Here is a 25941-nt window from a genome sequence, read left to right on the forward strand (position 1 = left end):
CCACCACACTATAAACTTTGCTGACACGAGGCATCTTAGCCTGCTCCCAGGGAACAGACAGCACATTATTGCAATATGCAGCTGTAAAGTTAAGGCCCAGCATTTGGCTGACCCAGTGTTCAGCCCTGCTTCCTGATTAACAGACCTGGGTAAAAGTAGTGAGTACACCAAAGTAGCAACTGAGCAACCCTGGTATTAACATTTTTAAACTATTGTAAACAAGGGGGTGGGGATCAAAAAGCCAAGTCTGCTCTTTACATGTGAAAATACTAAAATACATCTCTCTCCCAGCTTTGTTGCCTCTAACTCATTTTCACCAGTCTCCACACAGTGAGCATGTATATTTACATGTTTCCATATTCTACTGTAAACAGACCCATGTAGCCATTTTAAAGTAATTGACCGCAGTATAGTTCTATAAAGACTAGAAGTGGTTGCACTGGTTTAATTATTGGTAAGATTAATTCTCCAGTGACTGCTCCTGTTACTGTCCTTTGTTACAGGGTATCTGGCATCCCATTTAACTTGATATCACCAGCAGCTGGGTGTTAAGCAGTAAATTGATATATATTTATGTGATTTTTGCCATCTGGAAGTTGCTCTTGCAACTGAGTGAATGGATGGAAAGAGGGAAAAATGAGGACAATGGAAAATGGAAACATGTAACATAAAGAATCAGCAAAAGCAGAGCATTCATAGCTAGCACAGTCACTTCTGTGTGCGAGGGTCTCCAGGCTCACAGGAACCTGGATGTTAAGCAGAACTATTCAGCCACTGTAAAGCCCAGTAAATTCCTGAAATTCAGTTCAGTAACACCTGCTTAAACATGATGGTATCTCAGAAGGAGAAAGAGAGCAGAAAGTGCTTACACATCATAACTACCCCAACGGCTTTACTGACATAGCTCTGTATGTACAGGCTCCCACGTGCACAGCAGCATGAGAGTTTGAGCTCTTACACGGTAGGGGTTAAACTGCAAGAAAACTGAAAACATGTGAACAAGAAAGTAGGTAGGAAGGGAAACAAATGTCAAAGTTTGCTATTAAAAGAAGTAGTAAATGTGCACAGCATACAGCATAGCTATCTGGAACAGACGGTTGGGATTTCTCCTGGGAAGCTTGGGGATTAGGCCCCCAGCAGTACCTGGGAAGCAAAAATATATGTAGTTTTTTGTTGCTGAGTCGGAGTTCACTAGAGTGGCCTGAACAGGGCATGAAACAAAACCAACTGCTTTGTATCTCAACTGTGAGATGTCTAGAGTACTGGGCTTTGAGAAAACTCATTAAATTTTTTTTTTTTAAATTGCTGTATTTTATGGGTTGTTCCCAACCTCTCCTTATTAATACAAAGTACAGTGCAATCCAGGATCAGAATCATAAAACAACTTCTCCCAGTTTCAAGTAAAACATAAGTGCTGTATACATACACATAAACATTGGGCAGTGCACCATGTGTTGTATTTGTATTTACTTCAGAGCCGAACTGGAAATGGACAGCAAACAGTGACCAAGTGGTGACACATCCATTAAAGAACCATCTCACCCACTTCACACCCCCACACAAACAACCAGAGCTGATTTGATACAAACGATGTAGGAAACCTTTCAAGGCAAGGTCACTTGGTCAGGCTAGTTTAAGGAATAAAGCAGAAAAATATTTTCACTAAAAATACTTCCTAAGCATCTGTTTTGGAAGGTAATCCAGGTGGATTTTCTTAACTGCTATACAGCAGGTTCATCGTTCATCTCTACCTGAAATCTGTGGAATCTGTGCATGCCCCAGGCCCTGGAAATTTTTTTCTCCATCCTCAAAAGCAATTCAAAAAAGTACACAGATCATGTATGCACACACATTTGTGTGCTTATGTGTGTACACGGTTCAGCAGAAAAGTTTCTCACGCGCGCCAGGCTTTTCTGTTCTTTTGCCCATCTCATACAAAGCACCGTTTCTTTTACTATTTCTTTTTCCAGAACCTCTTCAAAAGGAAGTGCAGAGCATGGCGTTTCTAGAAGTCGTATCAAAGCTCCGCAGCCATGAGAACAAAACTGTTGCCCAGCAGGCCTCGCTAACAGAGCAGAGACTTGCTGTAGAAAGCTGAGGAAGGTTTTGTTTCCAATGCATCCCATCACAGATTTCACCTTTGTCCTCCGTCCTGCTGCTGCTCCTGCTATGCTTTTCACTGTATCACTCGTGCATGTGTGTAATGTTCCCACACAAATTGATGAACTGCTGTAGGTACCCGTCTAAAAAGGTTTCTACAAATTCATAGGTGGTGTTAACATGAACCTGTCTCCACCCGTAACTGTTCTACTTGTATTCTTGTTGCTTGGGCCACATAGTAGAATGTGCATGTTGTAGTCCTATGATGACGTAGAGGTGGTACTACACAATGACTCTTTCCTCACGCCCCCTAACTGCATAACAATGTACTACTAAATTAGGGACAATACAAAATGCAGCAAGTCCAGACTAGTGTGCTGACCGTAGGATTAAGAAGTAAATCTAGCTCCATTTTTGGTGCTTTGGAGATTCAGGTTTGAATGCAATGTACTGCTGCTCATTCACTGGTCTTGCCTATTAATGTCAAACTTGTGGTACCTAGAGGTAACAAATAAAAATTTCAGTGCTCTCACTTTATCCTGTGGTTTGTCCTTTTTTTGTGATCACATGCAGAAGCTGCAACTGCATCACCATGCACTGGTGAGGAGCCCTTTTTGTTCCTGGCTCTGGCCCCGACACAATCACTGCCTTTCAGTTGAGCAAATACAAAGGAAACCATTCTAACCACTTTCACTGTGTGTGCTCATACAGAAGCACTGTGTGTTTTAACGGTCGTGCGTTTTAACAGGAATACACTATACAATCTGTATCCCATAAAGCTATATGGGTATCAGTGCTCTCAGGCTTGCTTGGGATTGGGCTTTTGTTTGTTGGGGTTTTTTTGTAGAGGGATTTTTAAAGGCATATCTTGCAGCAACTTTTCAATAGAACCCCATCAAGTGAGAAATGCAGCATGCAAGTCTTCCTTTTCCTCCTTTCCTAGGTAAAGGATTTGGGAAATTGCCAGCATCTTATCTCACAGCTGCTCTTTTGTAGGTTTGTAACGTGCCAGCGAGCAAACCAGCAGACAACTCTTTGGCAAAACAGGGAGCAGTTGGGATAGCAGTTTCCAGCAAGCCAGCACATGTTATTTTTGACTGCGCAGTACCATTGTCTAGCTTGATCAAGCCCACAATGCACAAAGACCACAAGATCTGTAACATTCTAAAGTGAACTCAGCATGCCCAGTCCTGAATTGCCAGACTCAGATGTTTCAGGCTCTGTTTTTTTATCAGCAGAAGTGTCAAACCCAGAGGCCAAGCATCCATGCAATCCCAGGCCACGTGGCTGCAAAACCACTGCTTTTGACCTTCCCAAATTCACTTCCCAGCTCCATGAAACCACTGGCTATCCCACGGAGTCATCCTGGTAATTTTTTTGACAATATCATTGGCAAGAACTGCAACTGAAGTACAATTCTGTCACGTGTAACATACCTGTTGTCATCTGTGAGAGGCTTGTGTTTTAACTATTTGGTTTTCTACTGAAGTGACCAAAGACTGAGATATAACATGATACTTATATGCAGTAAGTTTGCCAAAATGTAGAATAAGTGTTGCAGTATTACAAGGAATTGCCTGTTGCTGTCTCCATAAGAGAAGGATCTGCATTTAAAAGCTGATTAAATCAAGCTGCTGTAGTTGATACTTGTGTAACATTTGTTTCTAATTAGGAGTATGGGCTATTCCTTTCATTTATAGTAGCAGACACAGTCTCAGCATCAGTTCTATTCTACATTAAAATCAGAAGGACTTAACTCAGCAGCATCGGAACAACAGACACACTTCTGGAAAATCTTCCGATTGAGTGGTATGAGTTGCAGATGATTCCCTATCTCTCTTCTCCACTGTATTTTCAAATTTTGGGACAGCCTGTCCATATCGCTTTCTTAAATGGTGTTTGGACACTTAGCCTGTTGTGAAGCCTGTCTCTCTAGACTTCTTCAGAATATCGCAATTGTACTCATGAATCCTGCTTAATTCCTTGATTCCTTTCCATAGCTGAACAAGCTACGATAACGAGCATGTTATCTACTAAAATGAGCATGTTTCATAAATGGAGAGACAACCCCCTGAAAACTTATTTCCTTATGCACGTCTGATGTTATTGGGATCCAGAGAGTTTTGATTTTATTTTTCTTTTAAAGCATTGCATCAGGGGAAAAAAAATGAACTTAAGGTTGAAAAAATTCAACAAACAGAAGTGTGCTTAACAAAACAAAAATACAATTTTTTTGGATGGAGAAAACTCTAATACCTTTAGAGTCAATCAAATGCTGGGACTCGGCTGTTTGCAGCAGTTTTCAACTGCACTCTCGTAGCTGATAACCAGAACAAGGGTAGAAGCAGAAAGAAAAGCAGAGCTTCTTGCAACCATATGGATGTAATTGTAACAAAAAGAAAATTTAAAAGCCATTGTAATGCTACAGAAAGCTTCTGAGAAGCAATTTTACTAAGAAAATAAACAAGATCTACTTTTGCATCTGCTGATGGCCGAAATCAGTCGTGAAAGTCACCATATGCCTCCTTGCATTTTCAGACCCAAATGGTTATCAACACCCCATATTCAAAAATTTATATATATACGTGTACATAGAAATATGATGATAGCCAAAGATTTCAAGAGTTTTACAGTGGAGAAATCCTCACTCCCATACTTACCATTTTTCTCTTCTTTTGTGCTTTCTTAAATTCAAGGCTTTTTAAGAGTTGTCTTTTCCTGGGAAAATAGAGAGGAAAGCAAGGTAGAGAAATTGAGAATTAAACTTAGGACAATACAGGTGTTTTTACTAGAATACTAAAACTGAAAATATAGAAGAAGGTTTCTGAAGAGAATTATTTTTCTTACAATATTGTTTAAAATAAAAATTATCTAATTTGACAGTGGTGGGTGAAAGACTCCAGTCTTTGAAATGTGTGTGCAGCTCTTTCTAGGCATATACCAATATTTCTTCAAACTGTTCTATACTACCTGACTAAAAAGTATGTATCCAGTACAAAATAAGCAGTTTCCTTACTATTCCAGGAATGACACTTTGTTGTCCTACTATTCCTTGAACAGCATACTGGGCTCTAGGCTCTGGTGTGGTTGAAGGAAATATTCATTGGGAGTTCTGAAAGTTAGGAAATGCTGCTTTATTTCAGGGTCAGCTTTGGAACAGCAGTCAGCTGCTGCACAGGCTTTGTGAAGTTTTCCTGACAGATCTTATCCAACAGTGGGCTACAAGAACACAAGTAAAGAGAGGGAAGAACATCAGAATGATGGGACTGTACAGAAGTCTTGTATATGATTCTATCAATTCAGATTCCTATAAAATACGTGTGTGTGTGTGTGTATATAAATCCACAACTTGCTTAACTCTGGGGACAGATTCTCTGTGATGGTTACTCGTCAGTCTTGGTTGGCTAGAAATATAACCTTAAGATTATTTTCCTACAGGTGGTTTAAAACACTCTGGTGTCACCTCATTGTGACCACACCAGTGTGCAAGATGGACAACTCTATTCACTTGTTGAGCTATGCTTTTTGTAACAGCACTTCTGGAGATACTGATAAAAAGTGACCATGGCCCTGAAAGAGAAGTACTTTGTCAAACAGGGACACATTTCAGACTTCCAGAGACTCTGACTTCTGCATTCTAAGACCTGCACAACTATCTGTAGGGACTGGGCTGAGAGCACAGCTGGCTACAAGAAGCTAAGTAAAGTCATTGCAACTACAATTTCTAATGGGCTTCAATGCTTTTGTGCTTAATTGTATGCATACCCCTAAGGAAATGTCCAGCAGTGTGACTTGTTCTTTCAAATGGTCCCAGAAATCTGTGTCGTTACAGGTTTATTCCCTTCTCTGGTGAGTTCTTTTTATGTTGGTTTGTGGGGTTTTTTTTTCTCCCCCTATCCAAAGCTTTATGTTGACTACAAATACTTCAGATGAGGACTCCTTGTGTGCTTCCTACTTCTTGAATCCAAGAAGCTTCTAGGTGCTTTATGCTCTTAATTGTTTATGATAACTGATAATAAAATATTTTCCTGCCTCAGCTTGGTTGGTGATATATTTTTTAATGGTTCTTTTTGCATTCCCTTCATTACTAACATCTACTGGTTAGGATTAAAATTCTCAGGAAAGGCAACGTGTCCTGCCCCAAGAGGGGTTATCTGCCAAGGCCCTGCCATGCATGATTCAAGCAAGCTTTAGGTATTTCTGTCTGAGCTGGGTATTTTCTATGCTGTGGAAAAACAGAAGCATCTGTCAAAGGGATAAATTTTACTGAAATGAGAAATGTTAAACTGGTGGTTCACTTAGACTGCTTTAAAACTTCTTCCTGTAAATTTCTGAACTGCTGGACAAAATAACATATAGATTCCAGGAAGCAAAGGAAGAAACCGTGAGGCTTTGTGCCGCAGTTACTGTGGGGAGATGTGTGCCTTTGCTCCTTTTGGGACTAAAGTAAGGCACTGGGTTACCGTTTACAAAAATGCTAGTTTTCCACCAACTCTTGATGGGAATAGCACCGCTACCTTCACCTGGTATAGACCAAAGTGGTCTTAAGTATGGTATGAAATGTCACCCTTTGACTGCCTGGTCCTAAGGCATTCACATTTGTTAGCTCTTCATCCTTAAAGGCTTCTCCAGGTCCCCTGAGCTCTCTAGTGACAGAATATCTGTGTGTTTGACTGGGAAAGCTCAAGCCCACCCTCAAAATGTTTATACGGTTACAGGAAATAACTGGTGCAGGTCAGCAAGGACTATGTACAAGTATTTGTTTTGGTTGGCTTTGTTATGGTTTGTTGGGGTTTTTTCCACACACGCCGCAACCACCACCTACACACACGTGTGCTATTTTAGCCAATAGTCTCAAATAAAATCATGTATCCACAGGTTATTTGGAAAACACTGGTAGGCTTTCCATTTTGGAGATCGTGAAAAGAAAGAACTAGTAGACTGGATTCTGGTTACATTTGATACAAATCACTACCATAAGGCTTCTGTAAGAGATAGGAGTAGTTGGAAGTTTTCAATTTGTTCCACTTGAAATGCATATGTTTAAAAAAGGCAGGTCTTTGCATACAGCAATGTGTAACTATATGTAAATTTGAAGCCCTTTATCTAGAATTCATTGAAAAATTTTCAATATGTAGAAAGCAATTACTAGAACTTGTAAGATAATGAGGATTTTCATATGCTGAAAAATGACATTTAAAATTATGTCATTTGGGGGTTTTGTTGATTTCTGTAAACTTTTTTTTTTTCTTAAAACCACATTTTTGTCTAGAAGTAGTGAATGTTTCATTGAAAATAAAGATTCTTACCTTTCATTGAATTTTTTTCTCTTTTTTCTAAATGGGAAATTAGAATCTTTAAAGAAGTACAGGTTCTTCCTGTTTGGGGACACCCCCCCCACGTCACCCCCCAATGAATCATGTTTGATTTGTCATAGTTAGCATATTGTATGTATTCCAGTAGCCTGAAAATAAGGGTGTTTCACTTCATGTTCATTATGAAATTAAGTGAAATCAATTCCAACCAGTTATTGACACAGTTGCAAGGCTTATAAGGACATTATAAGAAGGAAAGCAATTCATCTAGAATGTTCTTACCTGCATTTCAGGCATATCTTTTCAGATTTTTACATGTAGCAAAACTGGAGCAAATAAAGAAAATAAACAGTATCTGCTTTATTATCATGGAGTATTTGCAGGTGTAGACCATGCAGGGGAGCCTGGAAACAAATAAGATTGAAGGCAATGAAATCATTTGTATGCTGTTAACTAGCACTGTTTGTAAACAATTAACCATACAAATGAAAATCGTAAATTTCCACGGAGACTTGGAGAGGGCTCCCAGGCTGAACCCACCCTTGCTAAGGGAGGATGACAAAATATTAGGTTTGTGATTTAGAGGGGATGGTTTTGAAAAGATGTTGTAATTTTAGATTTTTGCTTTGCCCAGCTACATAAGAAATCGTGCAAATTAAGAACTGGGTTACGAGACGTTCATGTAAAATATAACTAGGTTTAATCTTACAGTTGTGTTCTCTTCTGTCCCTCCTTTTTGGTGGTGTCAGCAGTGAAGACAGTTTTTGTGGAATACTGTTCTGTTATAGCGATTAATGGCTGAGGCAGAGCTGAGAACTGCCGTCACAATTCCCTCAGAATTGTAAATCCTTATAAAGTTAATTTAGAATTTCAGTTGTTTTACATGAGCTGAGGTACATTTTCCTTAGCATGTTCCTGGTGCTTTAGAGGCTTCCACTGAAAGAATAAAAGTGGAGGTTCATTTTTGTTCATGGGGAAGCCCGGAACAGATGGACTGCACTTGTGGATCTGGTTCAGTACTTGCAGCCATTTGAATTTGGCAGATTCATGTGAGCCACTGCTGCAACCAAAGCAAAATACCATGTATTTTAATCCTGATACCCCTGGTGTATAGTAGTTTTATGTTAGTTGAAATGCAATTGACTATTGCTAGTATGCAGAAAAGTCACATTCAGTCTTTGGACAAAGGCAGTAATGAATCGCAAATTGGCAACCACCAAAAATGAAGTCATTTAGACAGCATTGACTACGAAAGTATGCTTACTCATAATAAACACAAAAAGCATATCCCCTGCTGGGCAGCAAGGCAAGTGATACTCTTAGTATGAGGTAACAGAGAAGAGCCCCAGGCACTCCAGTAGGTTGTAAAGATTAATATTAAGAAAACATACACCCAAATGTACTGGTGGACTGCCTTGTACATTTTAAATACTTTGCACATCTTCAATCTGATGCAGTCTAAAAGGTTTCACGATGCTAATCTGAGAGCTGAAAAGGGCTAAGCACTGCGCTAGCCAAAAGGAACTTTTCAGAAAGCCAGGAATATGCTCTGGTCTGAAGCCGCTGCTCGTTACCAAAGGCTGGACATGCTCGACTGTATTTTTGCTAAGGCTGAGTGCTGTGAGATCAGTGTAGTAAGCTGGTACAGAGTGCTGGAAGAACGTTCTTGCTACCCACTCATTTTTCTATTTGTTTTGTCATGAACTGGATATAAATGGTTCCAAATGGTCAGGTGGAAGCTGAAGCACACATTAAAAGAATTCCCATACATGAAGGCCACATCTAGCAGCCTTTTTCCAAGAGATACTCCAGGGACATGATGCTATACCTAGCTCCCAAGTATCAGCAATGAATGCAGAGAAGCTGGAGCCTAAGGGTCATGACATTTCATCAACCTCAGAGGGACCGTGAGAAATTAAGAAGTAACACAGAAATGCCATGACCAAGAGATCCAACTTAGCCCGGTGACCTGGAGATGACAAAACCTTTTAGGGATGTGCCTAAAAAGACCACTAGCAATACCTGCTGTTTTAAAGGATACAGGAAACTGTGCTTACAGCCAGGACAACTGTCACTTTATGATTCAGATTGTGGTAGAGGTATGGAAAGGAGAAGGAGGTTGAATAATTCAGGGTTGAAGAAAGGAAGGAGCTTGGGGCAGATGGGAGGGGAGTCTGATGGACGCAGGTGATGTGTGGTCAGCTGAAGGAATTAAAGACTGAAGGAGAAGGTAGAAGGAAACCGATGTAGCCCTTTTCTCTTTCACACTAGAAGCAGTAGAATAAAAAGTTTGCCTTCTAATCGCCTCAGAGAAAAGTAGCACTTTCAACTTTTGATCTGGCAGTTACTTTGAAAACATTGGAATCTGCAGGTAGAACTTCATTGCCCAGCAATGGTCAGTTTTGCATTTGTTTATAATTAATGATTTTGTGTGTGTTTGTTTCTCTGTGTTAGTATAGAAAATCTACATACAGCAAATAAGCTAATTTAGAGTTGAGTCTGAGGAGATTTCTATCATTAATGTTAATGGTTGGTGCTGTCAAAACTGTGCTTCTTCCAAAGGATGGGTGTGTGGTTCCCATCGGGCTTTCTCCAAAGATTGGAAAACTTGATTTACAGGAATAGTTTTTGTGAATATTGGAAGTTCAGTGGTCATGGCTTTACTAAGCTTTATAGAGGATATGTGAGAAAGCGATATGGGCAAAGGAAAAAATGAGAATTGAGAAAGTAAAAATTAGCCTGAATATTACTGAGGGGTAAAAGTAGATCACAAACTACAACTACATATCCATTCATTATACTGTGCTGTAGAGGAAGGAGAAGGCAAATGGCACATACAAACAGGAGCGGACTACGAGGTGTGTAGTTCTTCATGTTATTGAGTACCACGAAGGTCTCGCTGTTTTAGATCTTTATCTATTACCACAGCATCATGTTTCTTCCTGGGACACCATCTCCCAGGGAAGGAGTTTCTATTTTTATCTAGCCAGAGACTGTCAATGTCAGCCTCTCCAGGGCACATCACATACCAGCAGAACTGCCAAGTGAATTGTCACAGTACAGGAAACGGATGCTTACACCAGTGTTCTGGCCGATTGGGCATGCTGTTGCAAATTCAGTTGTTTGCAGGCAAGGAGAGGGGCCTACAAAAAATTCGTGTCTGCCTTAAAATTGATGTGCTGTTTTTTGTATTGTTTTCCTCCTTGAATACTCAGGAATACTTATGTAGTTTTCAGTGAGTTCTAGGGACTAGAAGTTGCAATAGAAGGATTACAAAACCTAAAAGACTCTTGAAGTTACCTAAGAAAAGCTGCTTCATGAAAACGAGTCACAGGTGTGTGAATAGTTACCATAACAGCTGGCCTTTCTGAAATTCGAACCCATCATTCAGGTTTGGTAGTATTTAACAAATTTAAATATGTTCCAGGTAATTAGGGCAAGATTTCCCTACCTCTTTAGGCAACGCTTCAGTGGTTAAACAATACTTTTGTCCACGTGCAGTCTTGGCTACAGCTGCAGGTGTGCTTATTCCTTTTCCTTCTGAACTCAGACTCTACAAGGAAAAAAGGAAAGTCACCTCATTACAAAGAAACCCAGGTGGACAAAAACGTATCAGTCATGGAAAACCACGGCCCAAAAGAGAGCCCCGGGAATACGAGGAAGATTGCTCAGCATGGGAGCAAAAGCTCTTAAGAAGTAATTTTCAAAGCCACATCAACACTGAGGCTTAAGATACTTCTTTAAGCGCTGCAGCTTGGCTTTATGCAAACTGAAAGACACCATGACATGCAAGAGTGAAATAGGTGGGTTCCTATGAATTGTAGAAATGGGTGGTGGTGGAGGGAAATCAATTCTTTTCACATATTATTGGTATATTGATATTCGACTCGACTCTACTCTCTTGACACATTACTCTTCTCAGCATTGACAAATGCAGCCCAGAAATCATTTCTGTATTAATTCTGTATCTGTCTGGAGACAGCAAAATTACAAACACATTAATTATAAACACAGTTTCAATTTCTAGATCTTAATGGAATCCTTAATCCACTTTGTATTGGAGTTATTCAACATGCAGTTGAAAAGCCATACCAGATGTGACAGGAAGCAAACCAGCATGTGTAAGAATCGTGATGTGTTGTGGCATGGGGATCAGCTGGAAATCTAATGAGAAATCCACGCTTCTTAATGGATTTGTGGGGCTAGTGTCGATTTCTGTGCCTCAAAATCTTCACCGACCCTCCTCCTCCAACAAGCTGAACTTGTCCTAATTAACTACAGCTACACTGTCCTAGAGCAGGTTAGTTTTAGCTGCAGTGAATCACTGTCAGCTTTTTGGATGGTGGATTAGATGGTGGGAATGGTCTTTATAACGACTGTTTTTGTTCCCTTAAACTAAGGGAAAAGGTGTTTAACTGCATCTGACAAATGATTGTTGCTCAAAATCACAAAACTTCACATATTGAATAAGATGTTTGTGAATGCCTTTGAGTCGCATAAACTCTTCTAAACCAATACATAACTACGACTTACGGCGATTGAATGTTTAAACCTTTCAATCATAACAAGACTGATGAGTCTTCATTTAACATTTTCAACCCAATGTCTCTGAATGTTTCATTCAGAGTATACTTCTATGATTCTGGTGAAGATTCCCAGTTCATGAACTACAGGCACAAAGAGTGTCAAGGCCAAGGAAACTGCCCTTACGAAATACCTTATTATTCAAGGGCTCTTCTAATGATGCAAAGGTTATGCAAGGGTCCTTGTTAAAGTGTAGAAGATTGGGGGGTTTCTGTTCATGGACTGAAACTAAATATGTACTAGAAAATCATGCTGCTTTAGTGGCAGAGAACAGAAAAATTTATCTCTTAGGAGCTTCCTGCGAGGAAGGGCATGATTTAGGTGGTGGGCTTTTCAGAAGACATCTCTAAAGTCAAAAGCTGTTTTAAAAATAACTGAAGACATGAAAAGAAGTGTCTAAAAGCAGATCTGTTTGCAGCTCTTTGGAAGTGAAGAGGTACTTGAGTTGTGGCTGATGCAAAGATCTTTTTTCTTCTTTTTATAAGAGCTTGCTGCTAGTCCTCTTACTTAGACTGAACAGGTCCTTTGAACATTCTCTTAATCTTTAATTATAATTGCTGAACTAAAGTGTAAAATGAACCTGTAATTGAATCAGAGTATTAAAGTCTAGCCAAATGTCTTACCACCTTTAATATTCTTTCATACCTACTTTCCAAGAGCAAGAAAGAGGAAAAAACCCAATGGACTCCCTGGCTGTATATTCTACTTTTGTGAGTACTTTTATATTCTACCATTTTGTGTAGGGAGCGCTGCAGAACTTTGCCTTATGGTAGTCACCAGCAGACAAGGACAGATGCAGATTTATAAAGCTTTTATTTATTATTCATTTCTTTCAAGGTAATAGAATTGAAAAGTTTCTGGAAACGCATGTGGTTTGGCAAAACACCTAAGATTTATGAAATACTCATTCAATACCAAATGAAAAAATGTAATGGGCAGGAGAAGTTACACAGAAGTATTTTTCTTCATATTTTTCCCACTGGCAACCTAGATTGGAAAAACAAAAAGGATTATTTTGTGAAATGGTAGCACACTAGCAGTACTTCAACTTTCTATATGCTATGTAATGGCAGATGGTGAACCACCCATTACAAAAAGCAAATGCCTGGTAGTTAAAGGGAAGCTAGATGCTTTTTGGAGTTAAAGGAGTTAAATGGGTGGAAGGGTGGGCAGAGAGGGGTAGACAGACAGATGACCCGATATATATGCATTGTTGCTGTTACCTACCATGTGTTAAACACCAATTCCTAATGTGGCTCTGCTCTGGACTATTAGGTTTGCACCCTAGAAAAAGGAATACAAACAGTTGTGAGAGAGAAACCAAGGGAGCAAAGTATGTAGTGCTTGAGCAGGAACTTTTATAAACTTAAACTTGTGTCTGCGTTATGGTTTGGAGGATAATTCTAATGGTACGTCCTAAGCTTAGAATCTGTGCACTCCTGTATGTTGGGTATTTTTCAATTTTGCAAAGGTAGAAAATGAACTTTTAGAGTGACTTAGAGAAAAACAGTTCTTCCCTAAGTCTTCCTAATACATCCACTTTTGTAATGCTCTGCTTATAAATAAAAAAGGATTCAATCAATAACAAGTTTAAGATATTAGTAATACAGTTCTATGCTTCAAATGATAATGAGGTTGCTGTTGGAAACTGTCATTTATACTTCCTGTAAATGCTTTGAGCTTGCTCAGCAATATGGCTGCAGATAAACTTCTCCTGTGGTTATTTCAGAGACAAGTGAATGTTGAATGAATGAATGTATTTTTGGTTGATGAGTTTGAAAAAACATGGAATGATTGTTCATAGGACATAATCAGCTGGACTCCCCCTGCCAATATATGTATATTTGCTAGGCACCTCTAATAATTGATCCAGATGCACTTTTTACTGGTAATCTTTCAGAGTTCTATAAGAATCTGTAGCACAAAAGGAAGTTTATGTATGCTAGAGATATAGTTTAAATTCTACATATATTTGTTTTTCAACCATGGCTTGTAGATATGGAGCTCTTCCAGACAAGGCCCTGAAGAACCTTATCTATCTAATCTAGAATTTAGCTGTGCTTTGAGCAAATGACTGGACTACATTACCTCCAGACAACCTTTCCACATGAAATTGTTCAATGACTATAATCTGTGACTATAATCTGTACAGTCAAGATATATGTTATGCTCTGCAGGCAAATTTATTTTAAGGGCACACGGACAAGTAACCATAGCAGTTTGCAGAACCACTTTTGTAGTGCATGGTTTCCTAGTGAGTTTCCACTTTCCTGTATATGTTTTTTGGTATTTGGGGTTTTTTTTCTTAAAAGGAGATAGGAAATACCTCTTCCCCAAAGCATGTCTCAATATCCGATTGCTTGCAGCACTTGTCTACCATGGCAGTGAAACCATCAGCAATTGTCTTTATTTGTTCATCTGTCATCTGGGGCTTGCGTTTAATGAGGTTGACAAGCAATCTGAAAACAAAGCCACAATACACAGTTAACACTACCTGTTGTAATTTTGGTTTCCCAATTAAAAATGTGCCATTCCATGCAGGTACAGCTCATTTATGAGGTTTGTGGGGTTTTTTTGTCATGCCTAGAGGAGTCTGTACCTACTTGTGACTCTAAACCCCCAGTCCACCACAACCATCCATTCACTTTTTGTTATCCCAGTTACAGGTGGGGAAAATAACTCATTGAAATGATCTGTATGTTGTCTCAGTTAAGTACATCTTAAGACTTGCACTGGCAGTGGACCTGCATGAAACTCGTCAGCGAAGACACTGATTTTATTTGAAGAAAATACCCTATTTTGCCTCTTCCAAACTACATGATGTTATGCACTGACAAGCTCAGTACAAACACATAGTTCTGTCTGGTTTTCTCTCTGTCACTAGTGAAGTTCCAGTCAGATGACAAAACAGGGAGTTTGTAGCTTCCTTCTGCCCTCCACCCCCGCAAAGTGTTATACTTCAGAAGTTTTTCTACAACATATTTCTTTTAGCTTACTTCATATGCCCTAAATCCCGTTCAGCAGGAGAAGCAGTGCACAATTTTTCATCAAAGCTGAACATCTCGGGGTCAAATGGTGGAGGCACATATTTGGTATCTACTCCCATGGCAGTGAAACATGGTCTCCTGTAAGCGTAGGAGTCACTGCAGCAATGTGAAACATTGTCATTTATAGGTGTGGTCTCCTGTCTCTTGCACATATCCTGAATCACAACGCTCAGCTGAAAAGAGAAGGAAAGGACAAACATGAGTTACACCACCTACAATAACAGAAGATATCTGTGATGTTTGTGTCATGATAACATAGCTGGAAGTGGAAGCTGTCATCTAAACACCTGATCGGAAATGGCATGGTCTTAAAATTTAAAATAAAGACATATTCCTGAAGTTGAGCATTTGTTAATCTGCAAACAGTCTGTCCATTGGGCTACAATCAGTAAGTACTTTTTTTCTTTTTTTCTTAAGAGACTGTTCAGCTTTTCCAAATGCAAGCTGCCACAGACCCAGTCAACTTACTTGTGCTTTCTGAGGGAGAGCAAAGTTGAGCTAAAATTTTCACAAGCTACCATCAGACAACTATTTAGGTTCTCACATCCATTAAAAATGAACAGGCTTCAAATTCTGTTAAGTAGATGCTTAGCTTGGGGTTTATGAAAAATCATTTTGATTTTACTATCTCACCAGAATTCAACATTTTTAAGAACAGAAGAAAACTCCACAAGGAGTAGAGAGAATAAACAAATGTACTCACATATCCCTCAGCACAAGGTAGACGTCTGTCTTCAGGAAGCTGGCAGCACTTTGTACCAATGTCTGTCATTTTCTTTCCAATTTCAAGCAAGGTATCAGTTGATACCTGAGGCATTTTCTTAGTGTAGCGGATCAGAAGTCTGAAAAAGTTGTATCAGAATGACAGTTTGCTCACATTTGAAGAATGCTCTACTGAGTTAGACGACTAAAGTGAAAATAGAAGCGAAGACCAAATAAATTTGCCCAAAGCAGCCAGCATCATGGTTTACAGTAAAGAATATTTATCAGAAAGTACTTACGCTTTAAGAAAGTCTGCGTCGCCATGGGTAGTGAGAAGCTCACAGTTGGTCTTTACAACATCCTGAGTTTCTTTGATATGTTTGTTCAAATCCTCTTGCTGCAATCAAGTATAAATTTATTAGTAATGTTGGAGGAGGACATCTTGGTAACAGTCATACACATATACCTTTTGACGTCTTCTAAATATTAGTAGCTACAAGATACCCATTTTGCAAGGCCAATCACTTCTGTATAGCCTGGATGGCGTAGGAAGGACTTGATTCTCATGTGAGTCTTAAGTTCTAACAGAAATTTTGTTAAAAAGGCACCAAGATTTTTGAAATTTAATTTAAATTAATTACCCATTGGACTTACTTTCTAGACAATAGGGGTTTTTTGATTGTTTGTTTAAATTGGGCAAATATTTTTCAAGTATAGGATTATCAGCCATGAGGGGAACATCTTCTTTCTTTCCCTTGGCCAAAGCTGTCAGTGACTCAACTTGTGCTGTGACTTGTGTGCAATTCAGTTTAAGATTAGGTGACCTATGTGAGCTGGCCAGGCATGTTCCCATCATAATCCATAAGCAGCCCTACTCACTATAGGCAGTGGAGCCTGTAGCTAACCAGCTACAAATTATCTTCTTTGGGATAAGGAGAATCACTTCTGAGAGACAGAGGCATCAGGCAGCTGAGTGAGAGTAGTCTGAAATTTCGTAAGGTGACCAATTAAGTTACTTTGTTATGAGAGAAAACTCTGTACCCTTGCCAAGGGCCCTGCACTGCTTCAGCTCCCATCAGAACACTGACTTCCCCTGGGATTAGTCTCTCCGAATGCTTTCTGTCTGCTCTTCCATAGGACCTTCTCAACCTAATTGTTTCACAAAAGGTACCAATTGACCATTCTAGTTATCCGCAATTAAAGCTTTGCACCTACAGCATTTCCATAGCATTCAGCAGGGTTGTCTGTCTTGCAGCACTTCTCCAGGAGTGTTTCGTATCCCTTAGTAATTCTCAGAATCAGCTGTGTGGATAACTCGGGGTGTCTTCGTGAGTAATCATAAATAAACCTGAAAGACACACAAGCTGACAGAATTAGAGCTCCCGAATAACATGCTGCTTGCTTCGTGCACAACACAGTAATTGACAATGACAGTTCCTCGGATAAGATCAAATGAGGTGGACAATGAGCTTGGAATGCTGTTTACTTGTTTTAGTAGAATTTTTTGGTCATTCTGTTTTCTGCCAACAGGGCAAATGTGAGAGGAACAAAATAGTTCCCTAGGACAGAATAGATCTTAAGCAGAAAATATAAGTGGGCCTGCACAAAACCCTCAAATAAAAGAAAGGCACTGATAAATTCAGCTGTGGTAAGCAGGACAGTGCTGAACAGAAACAGTCACAAAGCATGAATGAGAAACAAGGGGTTCAACTAGGGTTGAAGCTACATTAGTTATGTTGGACTTCCATGTGGTCATCTCTTTTCTCCATATGCACTTGAAACACCCAAGAGGACAGTTTTTCCAGTGGTGCAGAAGGCCAAAGTCCAGGAAAGAGAGAGGATTGTTTGCAGGAACTCTCAAATGGAAGCACGCATGCTGCTGGCACTACTTACTCTGACAAGAATGCATCATGGTTTGCCTCAAAGCTTTTACACACTTCCTTATCTTGTATGTATTTTTCAACCAGTGAAGGAAGATCTTCAGGTTTGTCATCAAAATCTGCTTCGATAACGCACTGGCTTCTTTCCACAATTGGCTTCTGACAGCAGTCTTTGATTTTACTTGAGAAAACCTCTTGTTTAGAGCACATATAGGTTATAAGCTCTGCCTGTAAAATTAAAACATACTATCAATCAGACAAGCTATGAAATAATAATTTAAAGATAGATTAATTTGTCTCCTCTCTCTTTTCCGGACTCTTCCCTTTTCACTCAGGTCACCTATTTACTTAGCACTTTCCTAAAGAAATGCTGTATCCATGCAAAGAGAAATAACCAGAGGGACGGGCACATCCTGTGCGTGTTGAGCACAATGTTCATAGGCATGGGGGAGAATGTGGTTCCCTCCCTGATCTCAGAAACTTTGAGAAAACGAACTCTGGAAAGCCAAGGAAAGTCACCCAGTGGTCTGTGACAAGGATGCCTGATTGGTTTTGTCAGTCCTGTCAGGTGCCCAGCTCTGATAGAGAACAAAACATGAAAAACCCCAGAGCTTCATAAAGCCAGCACTGGACAGTAGCTGGTTTAAAAAGCCTCTCTAAACTCCAGCCAGACAAACAATATCTAAATCATGTCACTATTGCACAGTTTTGCTAATCCTCCCATGCAAGCTATTCTCTAGAGTTTTTTGGCACTACAGGAAAGCTGGATTAACGGCAGTGTGCACAACAGGACAGCAAAAAAATTGTGGCCTTTTTGCCTCTGCTTTCTTTTGCTTTGTTTATGATTGATTTGAAGTGAGTAAACACCATCAAACAATCTCCCTGATAAATGTTTTGATTTCAACAAAACACATGTGCTATACTGTAAGTAACAGCTCCTTCCCCTCATGATCATAAAGGGCTCGATCTGGAAACTGGTCCAAATCCTAGTTCCAGTAGCGGTCAGCTGAGCTGGCCATGAGTTTTTCAGTGGCTGGGGAACCTTCCAGAAGTGTTGAGTCTAAGTTCCCTGGACTGTGAATGAATAGACACACAAATTTTTGCCTTCCTAAACATTTTTCAAGTATGTAAACATTTTTTAAAAAGATTTAGCTTACCCTGTCATCCATGCACTCTACCATGTCCCCTTCACAGCACTCTTTGTAGATACCCTTAATACCTTGTAGAACTTTAAGTATTTCTACGAATGGAGCCTTGGGATATTTCTGGCCCAGGAGAGCAAGTTTACTAGGTAGAAAAAAAGAAAAATACACTTGTTTTAAAGCTGGGTATGGAACAGAAACCTTGCAAATCCCTAACATTTATGATGCTGGAGATCAGCATTGTTTCAAGTAAATATTCATTCATTCTTCTCATCTAATTTCTGGTGGCTAAGCAAAAAGAGCATTGACACCTGCACCAGTACCCCAGTGCTCCTTTAAAAGAGACAGAAACAACTAACTGTGATTCTTCTGTTCTGAGCTGTCCATGTAAGAGTCACACCCTAGAATTCCCCATTGCTCTTGAGTAACCGTAAAGCATCTCTAGATTACTTAGCAGGGACGAATATAGTCCTGCTTAAACCTTTAAATCAAAGCTGACTATGTCTAGTAAGGTGATCCTAGTCAATGTTAGTTTATTAGACTAGCCACAGAATGAAAGCAGTTCTCTGTGCTTAGACAGGTGATCTGCTTATTAATTGCAAAAGTCTTTCTTAATCTTAAAAAGGCACTTTTGACAACAGCTGTGACTCTGCCCAATTTGACTCTTTGACCACTTTCAGGTTCAAACTAGCAACTTTGCTGATTAGCGATGTGCCTATCGCTAAAAGCTGTAGGCATAGGAACATGTCACAGCTTTGGCAAAAAAAAGTAGATTAAACACACTGGGATCTCTGGTTCTAAGTGACACTCCATCAGTTAACTCCGTGTCTCCTGGATTTGTTTCAGAGACGGTTTCATTTCTCTGTAACTCTCATGGCTGACCTTTTTACTAGTACTTACTATCAGCCTGGAACACACAGGTTCCCCTTTGCGTCCAGTCTTTATGCAGAAACCTGATCAGAATTAAATTCTACATTTAAATAAATAGTCTAAGAAACTGCCATTGGCCTAGTGTTGAAAGACTGACCCACTGATCTCTATTCTGTTGGACAATGGTCCTCAGCCAAAAGTATGCTAGGAAGTACCCTGAGTTTTCAAATGCAGCATATAGAAGTGAATTATATATGCTGATGTTTTCCTCTTGAGTAGATTCAGGTTTAGGTTAACAAGCCTACTTTTTTGTAAAAAACTGACTGGAACTTACTCTGCTTGGAAAGTTCTCTCGCCAAACTTCTGGAGGATTCCACAAGAATACTGCTGCATCACGCTTATTTTCTTGGCTTTTGCTTTTATGGCAGCTGCCTATAGTAACAGGATGCACATTGTCACATTAAACTGATTACATTTAATGGACTGAGAAAAAAAGCAGATCTGAAAACCCCACTTCAGAAACATAGCAGGTTCTGGTCCAGTTGGCTCTGATGAAAAGCCAAGCCAACTGAGAATTCTTTAGGCAGTCCTAACCAGTTCGTGATCAGCATTTAACTTCTAGTCTATACACTATACCTTATGGCACAGTGCATTTCTTCTACAGACATGCTGCTGTTCACCAAATACTTCAATTTCATTGAAACCGTGTGGCTACAAAGGAGCGTAAGTTGTCTTTCAAAGCACCGCAGTCATTATGCAGAAGTATATGGGACTGAGTTTCAGCAAAGGGAAAGTTTGGCTCATGCCATTCTCAAGGTTAACATGAACTTTTGGCTACAGTTCTCTAAACACCAAAGCTATGTGGAAGTCATCCGCTATTGATTCATAGCGCTAACACATGATTAATCCTGACCCTTCTCTGCAAGTTCTTCATAGAAAGGTTTGCACGAACAGGAAGATTCTACCCATTCTCACTCTTTCTCCTCCATTTGCTTGGGCAATGAATAGGGGAAGAATAGGAGAGACCTCTCATTCACCTACATGTCGGACGTGGCAATGGCATGTTAGGCTGCCAAGTAAGATCTGTCTTTCCCTAGTGCCTCTTTGGTAGAGTGCCTTCTCGCTACAGTTTACCACAGATGAAAAATCCCAAGTGCTACACGTTATTTGGATTCAGCACATCTGTGCAATACTCATAGCTGCCTGATAATGTGTTAGCAAAGGGACAAAAAGACAAGCTTAATTATCTGCAGTTTGATTCTTTTGGTTTTTCACTTAAAAAAATCAAAACATGCATTTTTTGACCATCTTAGTTTCTGTGAAGCCACATACAAATGTTTACTGAAAACCACCACGGGAAAGCACAATTTTGGAATTATAAACTGCAGTTTAACATCAGCCTCTTAAAATCACTTTTGATTTTAAAGAGAATTACTGCTAAAATCAGAGAACTACCTTATGTAGCAGACCAGTTGCTTAGTTTTCATCCATACTGAAAAATTTTATATACCTTTTCATCTAAGCAAGCACTGATATCAGTCTCTGAGCAACAGCTTTCAAGCGCGTGTTCATAATCAGCAGCCAGGCTGAGGATCGTTGGGGCGTACATGAAGGGGTTTCTTCTTGCAACAGTATAGATGAAACTATAAGGAAAAGGAAAACATAAGTTACGTATTCCAATGACAACAACAAATACCCTTACATCTCTTACAGTTTCTATAACTTTTATTTCTGGTTTAGAAATGTAATCTACTTTCCTAAGATAATACCTACTAATGGTAAATGCTCGGCTAAATCTCACTGTTGCCAAAGCAGGACTCAGTAACAATGACAGAAGGATCAACTCTTTACATTGTCAGCTACTTACTTTGTTGTACATACGCTTTTTTAAAATGCATTGTCAAATACTTGAAAATTCTGATTTTGAGTGTGAAAAATGCCATTTCACCAAGATTCTGTTGCCAATTTTTACTCTTTTTACTGTTCTCTTTCTTCATCCTTTCTAATTACAATGGGGGTAGTGGGAAGCTGGAGCAAGTAAATTATTAAATCAATATTGGAAACACTGTGGGTTCTCAGGGTTTTTTGGAAAAAAAAGAAGTCCCCCAAGATTTATAAAATGTGATCCCTTAAAGCCCATTTTTTAGTGGAAAAACCTGCTCTAGCATGGAATGAAAAAAAAAAAAGTGATCAGAGCTTTGGATACTTAACAATTGAGCAACTGTTTTATACATGCAGATATGAGGTTCAGTACTTGCAGCTTTTTCAAATGTCCTGCATGTCCACACACTCTGTAATAGCTTGGGGATCCCTCTTCTGCACGACTAAATACTTAAACAGTACAAAATGGCCATTTTTCTTACTGTCCCAGTAATGACACCCGGTTGTCCCGGTACTCCGTGCATATCACATCAGAAGCTGGTCTTTGGTATGGCTGAACGAAGTCTGGTTGGTGAACTTTAAATGACAGGAAACAGTCATTTCTTTCAGGATCAGCTTTACTACAGCAGTCAGCCATTGCACCATATGAGTCGCGGAGCTTATCTACTTGGCAGATTTCATCCAGGAAAATGGAGGGCTATAAGGGAGATGTTGAGGGTCAGAATTATTGTTTATAGACAGTGTAATGTACATTCTATTTATCTGTAAAAGAAAACCCAGATTGAAAAGTAAATACATTTTTACTGGATAAGACTTAACCATAGATCAGAATAATCCATTATTTTCAACACAATTTCATAAAGTTTTATGTGGTCCGGTATCAAAACTGTCACAATGCTTTTTTGAAAAAAATTAATTTTAATTATAATTTAAAATACTCAGTGCAAGACAGCAATCTCCTTGTACTTACAATCTGACTAAACTGAATTTTCAGATAAATTGAAGCAGGATTTGATATTCTACTTGACGATCAGCTTGGGAAACCTTTAGGGAGAACTAATGTAGCCACATCATTTCGTCTGAATGTTAGAGCTTGCAAGAACACAAGCGTGTAACTTTCTGAAGGGTCAGGCTGAACCTGCTAGACATCCAGGGAGCTTACATACCCACAAACTTCTTCTGTTACCTGATCTTAGAGGAGGTTTTTTTAAATTTCTTAAACTAAGTACCTTAAATTAGCACATAACACAAGTTCTTTGTTTCACCACTAAAATCTGAGCATTGGCTGATGACAACAGCAACACCTGAAAGGATCAGGTGTAAATCCTCAATGAGGATGATTCTGGTAGCTGCATGGAATGAGGAGAAACACAATACCAAAGGATTCACTGCCTACCAGTGATTTTGTGCACTCGGGAGCATCCTCATTGGCCACACACTTCTGTGCCAGATCAACAACATCCTTCACCAGCTTAGACAGTCCATCATAAGAACATTTCTGGAGATACTGGGCAAATGTGATCAAGGTACTGAAACACAAAGCACATTTTGGAGTATGGAGATAAGAAACATAACAGTCAAATCTCTGGAGATACTGGACAAATGTAATCATGGTACTGAAACACAAAGCACATTTTGGAGTATGGAGATAAGAAACTTAACAGTCAATGTTTTCGAAGGTGCTCTTGGATCCAAAATTGTTTGTTCAAATGACATGCACAAATTCTTAAACAGAGTACCATGAAGAGCATAGTACCAGATCCCATATCCTTCTTCTTCTCACCTCCTTTCTGAAAAATGTTTTTAAACTTACTTCCCAAGAAAAAAAGTCTTGAATAATAGATTAGAAACAAAACAGAAAAGACTGTGATTTGAGTCTTCTGCCACTTTTACCAGCATATCTGTAAATGCCATAAACCAAGCTGGTTTTTGCCATTGTTACAAATTATGATCTTCAGGCTGCCTTCTTTCAGAAGTAGTTATGCTCCTGCCAGGGCCCTCTGCCATTCCCAAAACAGAAATTCCCCAAATTATTGAATGGTCTCAGAAAACCTGTCGCAGGTTTGTGTTTTGAGGTTGGTGGTTTAGTTGGGGTTTTTTTGGTAATGTCTCAATCCAGCACAACTCCCCTCCACCCTAAAGTTATCAAAACTGTATTACTCATGCCTATTTTCTTTTCATATAAGGAACATGGGTTTTCTCATAAGGTTTGCAGGGAGTTCTTTTCCCAGAGAGCAAGAAAGTCATCGTGACTTTTGCAGGCCTTGAAATATTTGTAGGCTTTGTATGCTAACAGTAAGATGGCTAACTCAATGCCATACTTCAGTGAGACATATGCACTCTTCACTAGCTCATACAGTGTGTTTTAGTTTCCCTTTTTTGTCCAGTATCAACAGAAACAGAAAACAATCAGAAAATGTAAGCTGAACATTGACTTACACTGCCTTAAATGTCTCTTCCTTCAAATCATTGTAGCGATGGGCAATCTCACTCTTGTGCTCTAGGAAGAAAAGCAAAGAGAACAATGATGCTCTCTCTCACATTGGCTGGGCTAGACCCCTTAAAGAATACATTCTCGGCCCCTTGGGCCAGATTTTCGGAAGTGTTCAGCGTTCACCTAGCTCTTATACTTAAGGGAGTAATATAATTGTTTTGAAACAGACCAAGTTAATGCTGAGCACTTGTAAAATCCCAGCTTTGGGTACACCATCCTGGGTAATCTGTACTGCTTTTCCAGGAACTTCAACCTAAAGCTTTCTTCAGGCCACCTTGAACTCTTTGTTGTCTCAGATGGCCTTTCTTGTCCGTTTGTCTGCAGATATCTAACTCTTATCCGTGCTCCTCTTTCTGAAGCAACCCAAGCATGTGATTTTTAGGATTCTAATACAATATTTACCTCTGTAAGCACATACTTAATTCAAATATTCAAAATGACTGCTGTAGCCTACTATTAAGGGTTAGCAAACATGTCCTTTGCATAACAACAACATTATTGCGTCTACACTACAAATAAAGGAACGCAGCAAGCATTAGTAGAATTTTCTCTTTTTGAACACAAAATTAACTCGGCAGATGCGTGTTCTTGTTCCACCCAGTACATATCATCTGTGTTCTTCATGAGCTTTGCTTAGTCCTGATGGCAGCAAATACAGGTTGCAGTTATACCTCACTCTTGGTGAGAAGACTCCTACAAGATCTTCCCAATAGATACTGAGGTATATGGCCACACTACTGAATGAGCTAGAATGGGACAGTTGTTTTGTTCCAGAAATACCATTCACCAGCATTTAGAAAACATGAAAAGTAATTGCCTTACCTAATGGAATACACCTGCTTTGATAATAAGGGTTTCAGTGCAGAAAATTGTAATTTAAAGATTTTTTGCTGTTGTTCACTGGCACTTCCAGCCAGCTCCGGAAAACTCAGTTTTGTTAAATTTGGGTATTTTCATGTTTCAAACTAAATTCAAAAGTATCAGTAGAAAAATTTCTGGGACTGCCTGCAGAAATATTTGTTTGACCAAGGTCTAAAGTTTTATAATACAGGGAGAAATGACACAATGAGGAGTTTTCGGCTAGCCTTATTATAGCCCAGACTGAGATGCAGATTTTTGGATTTCTGGCCTACTCGTGTGAAAATCGATTGCCTTTAATTGGTGACGAGCTTGCTTGTGAACTACCATTCAAAAGACAGCACTTCCAAAAGCACAGCGCATCTGCCTTCTCCATGCTGGAAAGCAAACAGATTCTGAAGAATCAACATCTGTTCATGCACTACACTGATGTTGCAAAGGGACGCCACCCAACTTGCTCGCCCAGTTAAGCTGTCCTGAGGGTTCTACCCATCTCCTCACGATTTCTTCATTTAGTTTCTTTTCAAGTCAATCAAGTTTTTCTGTTCTCTTTGGATCAGGCTTGCAAGAATTGTTTGTGAAATTGCATTAAAGACATTAAATTGATATAACAAAGACTGCAAAGACAACTAATTAGTCCTTTCTTACCTGTGTCTCGAGCAACTCTTTGCAGATTCCTGGAGCTGGCAGAATTTAAGAGGAAAATAAATGAAATTAACGTTACCCACTTCATGGCTGCAAATTATGATGTGGGCCAAATTGTTCAGAAATGCTAGGAAGATTGAAGGGAAAGCATTTGCTTATATAGCCTTTACTACCTGTGTCTGTAAAATATTAACCACAGACCTGGCATTTGTAGATTTCCATTTGGTCTGAAGAAGATTACAAAATCTGGACTGTCCTTGCCAAAAATGAATTTGATATTATTTGTTTATTATGTGTTACTCTGGGCCTTTTTGTCCTGAAAAGGTTGAACCTTCCAGCACCCGAATAGATAAAGTTTTGCGTAAATTTCCTTATCAAATGACAAACAAGGAGTTCAAGGCATCAGACAAAAAAGTCATCAAG

At 39.4% G+C, this 25941-nt stretch overlaps 2 protein-coding genes across 8 annotated transcripts in view; one reads left to right on the forward strand and one right to left on the reverse strand.

The window, feature by feature from the left end:
- Positions 1 to 2637, forward strand: part of RAP1GDS1 (Rap1 GTPase-GDP dissociation stimulator 1) — a 103514-nt gene extending 100877 nt beyond the window's left edge. For all 7 annotated transcript variants that reach the window (XM_049815336.1, XM_049815337.1, XM_049815339.1 and 4 more), the window contains one exon: positions 1971 to 2637. In XM_049815336.1, coding sequence (XP_049671293.1) covers positions 1971 to 2098 — 128 coding nt within the window. In that variant the 3' untranslated portion in view covers positions 2099 to 2637. The remainder of the gene's footprint in view (positions 1 to 1970) is intronic.
- A 10156-nt stretch (positions 2638 to 12793) lies between these two features.
- LOC126044930 (albumin-like) lies at positions 12794 to 25655 on the reverse strand. The gene is made up of 15 exons (XM_049815345.1): positions 25522 to 25655; positions 23961 to 24021; positions 22918 to 23050; positions 22004 to 22218; positions 21151 to 21283; positions 19975 to 20072; positions 18786 to 18915; positions 17642 to 17856; positions 16964 to 17096; positions 16048 to 16145; positions 15750 to 15888; positions 14996 to 15219; positions 14326 to 14458; positions 13227 to 13283; positions 12794 to 12986 (listed from the first exon to the last, which is right to left on the reverse strand). The coding sequence occupies exons 1-14, from the start codon at positions 25604 to 25606 to the stop codon at positions 13233 to 13235; spliced, it is 1848 nt and encodes a 615-aa protein (XP_049671302.1). The 5' UTR covers positions 25607 to 25655; the 3' UTR covers positions 12794 to 12986; positions 13227 to 13232.
- Between the last annotated feature and the right edge of the window lie 286 nt (positions 25656 to 25941).

This window comes from Accipiter gentilis, chromosome 12, assembly GCF_929443795.1.
Source record: "Accipiter gentilis chromosome 12, bAccGen1.1, whole genome shotgun sequence".
NCBI lineage: Eukaryota > Metazoa > Chordata > Aves > Accipitriformes > Accipitridae > Astur > Astur gentilis.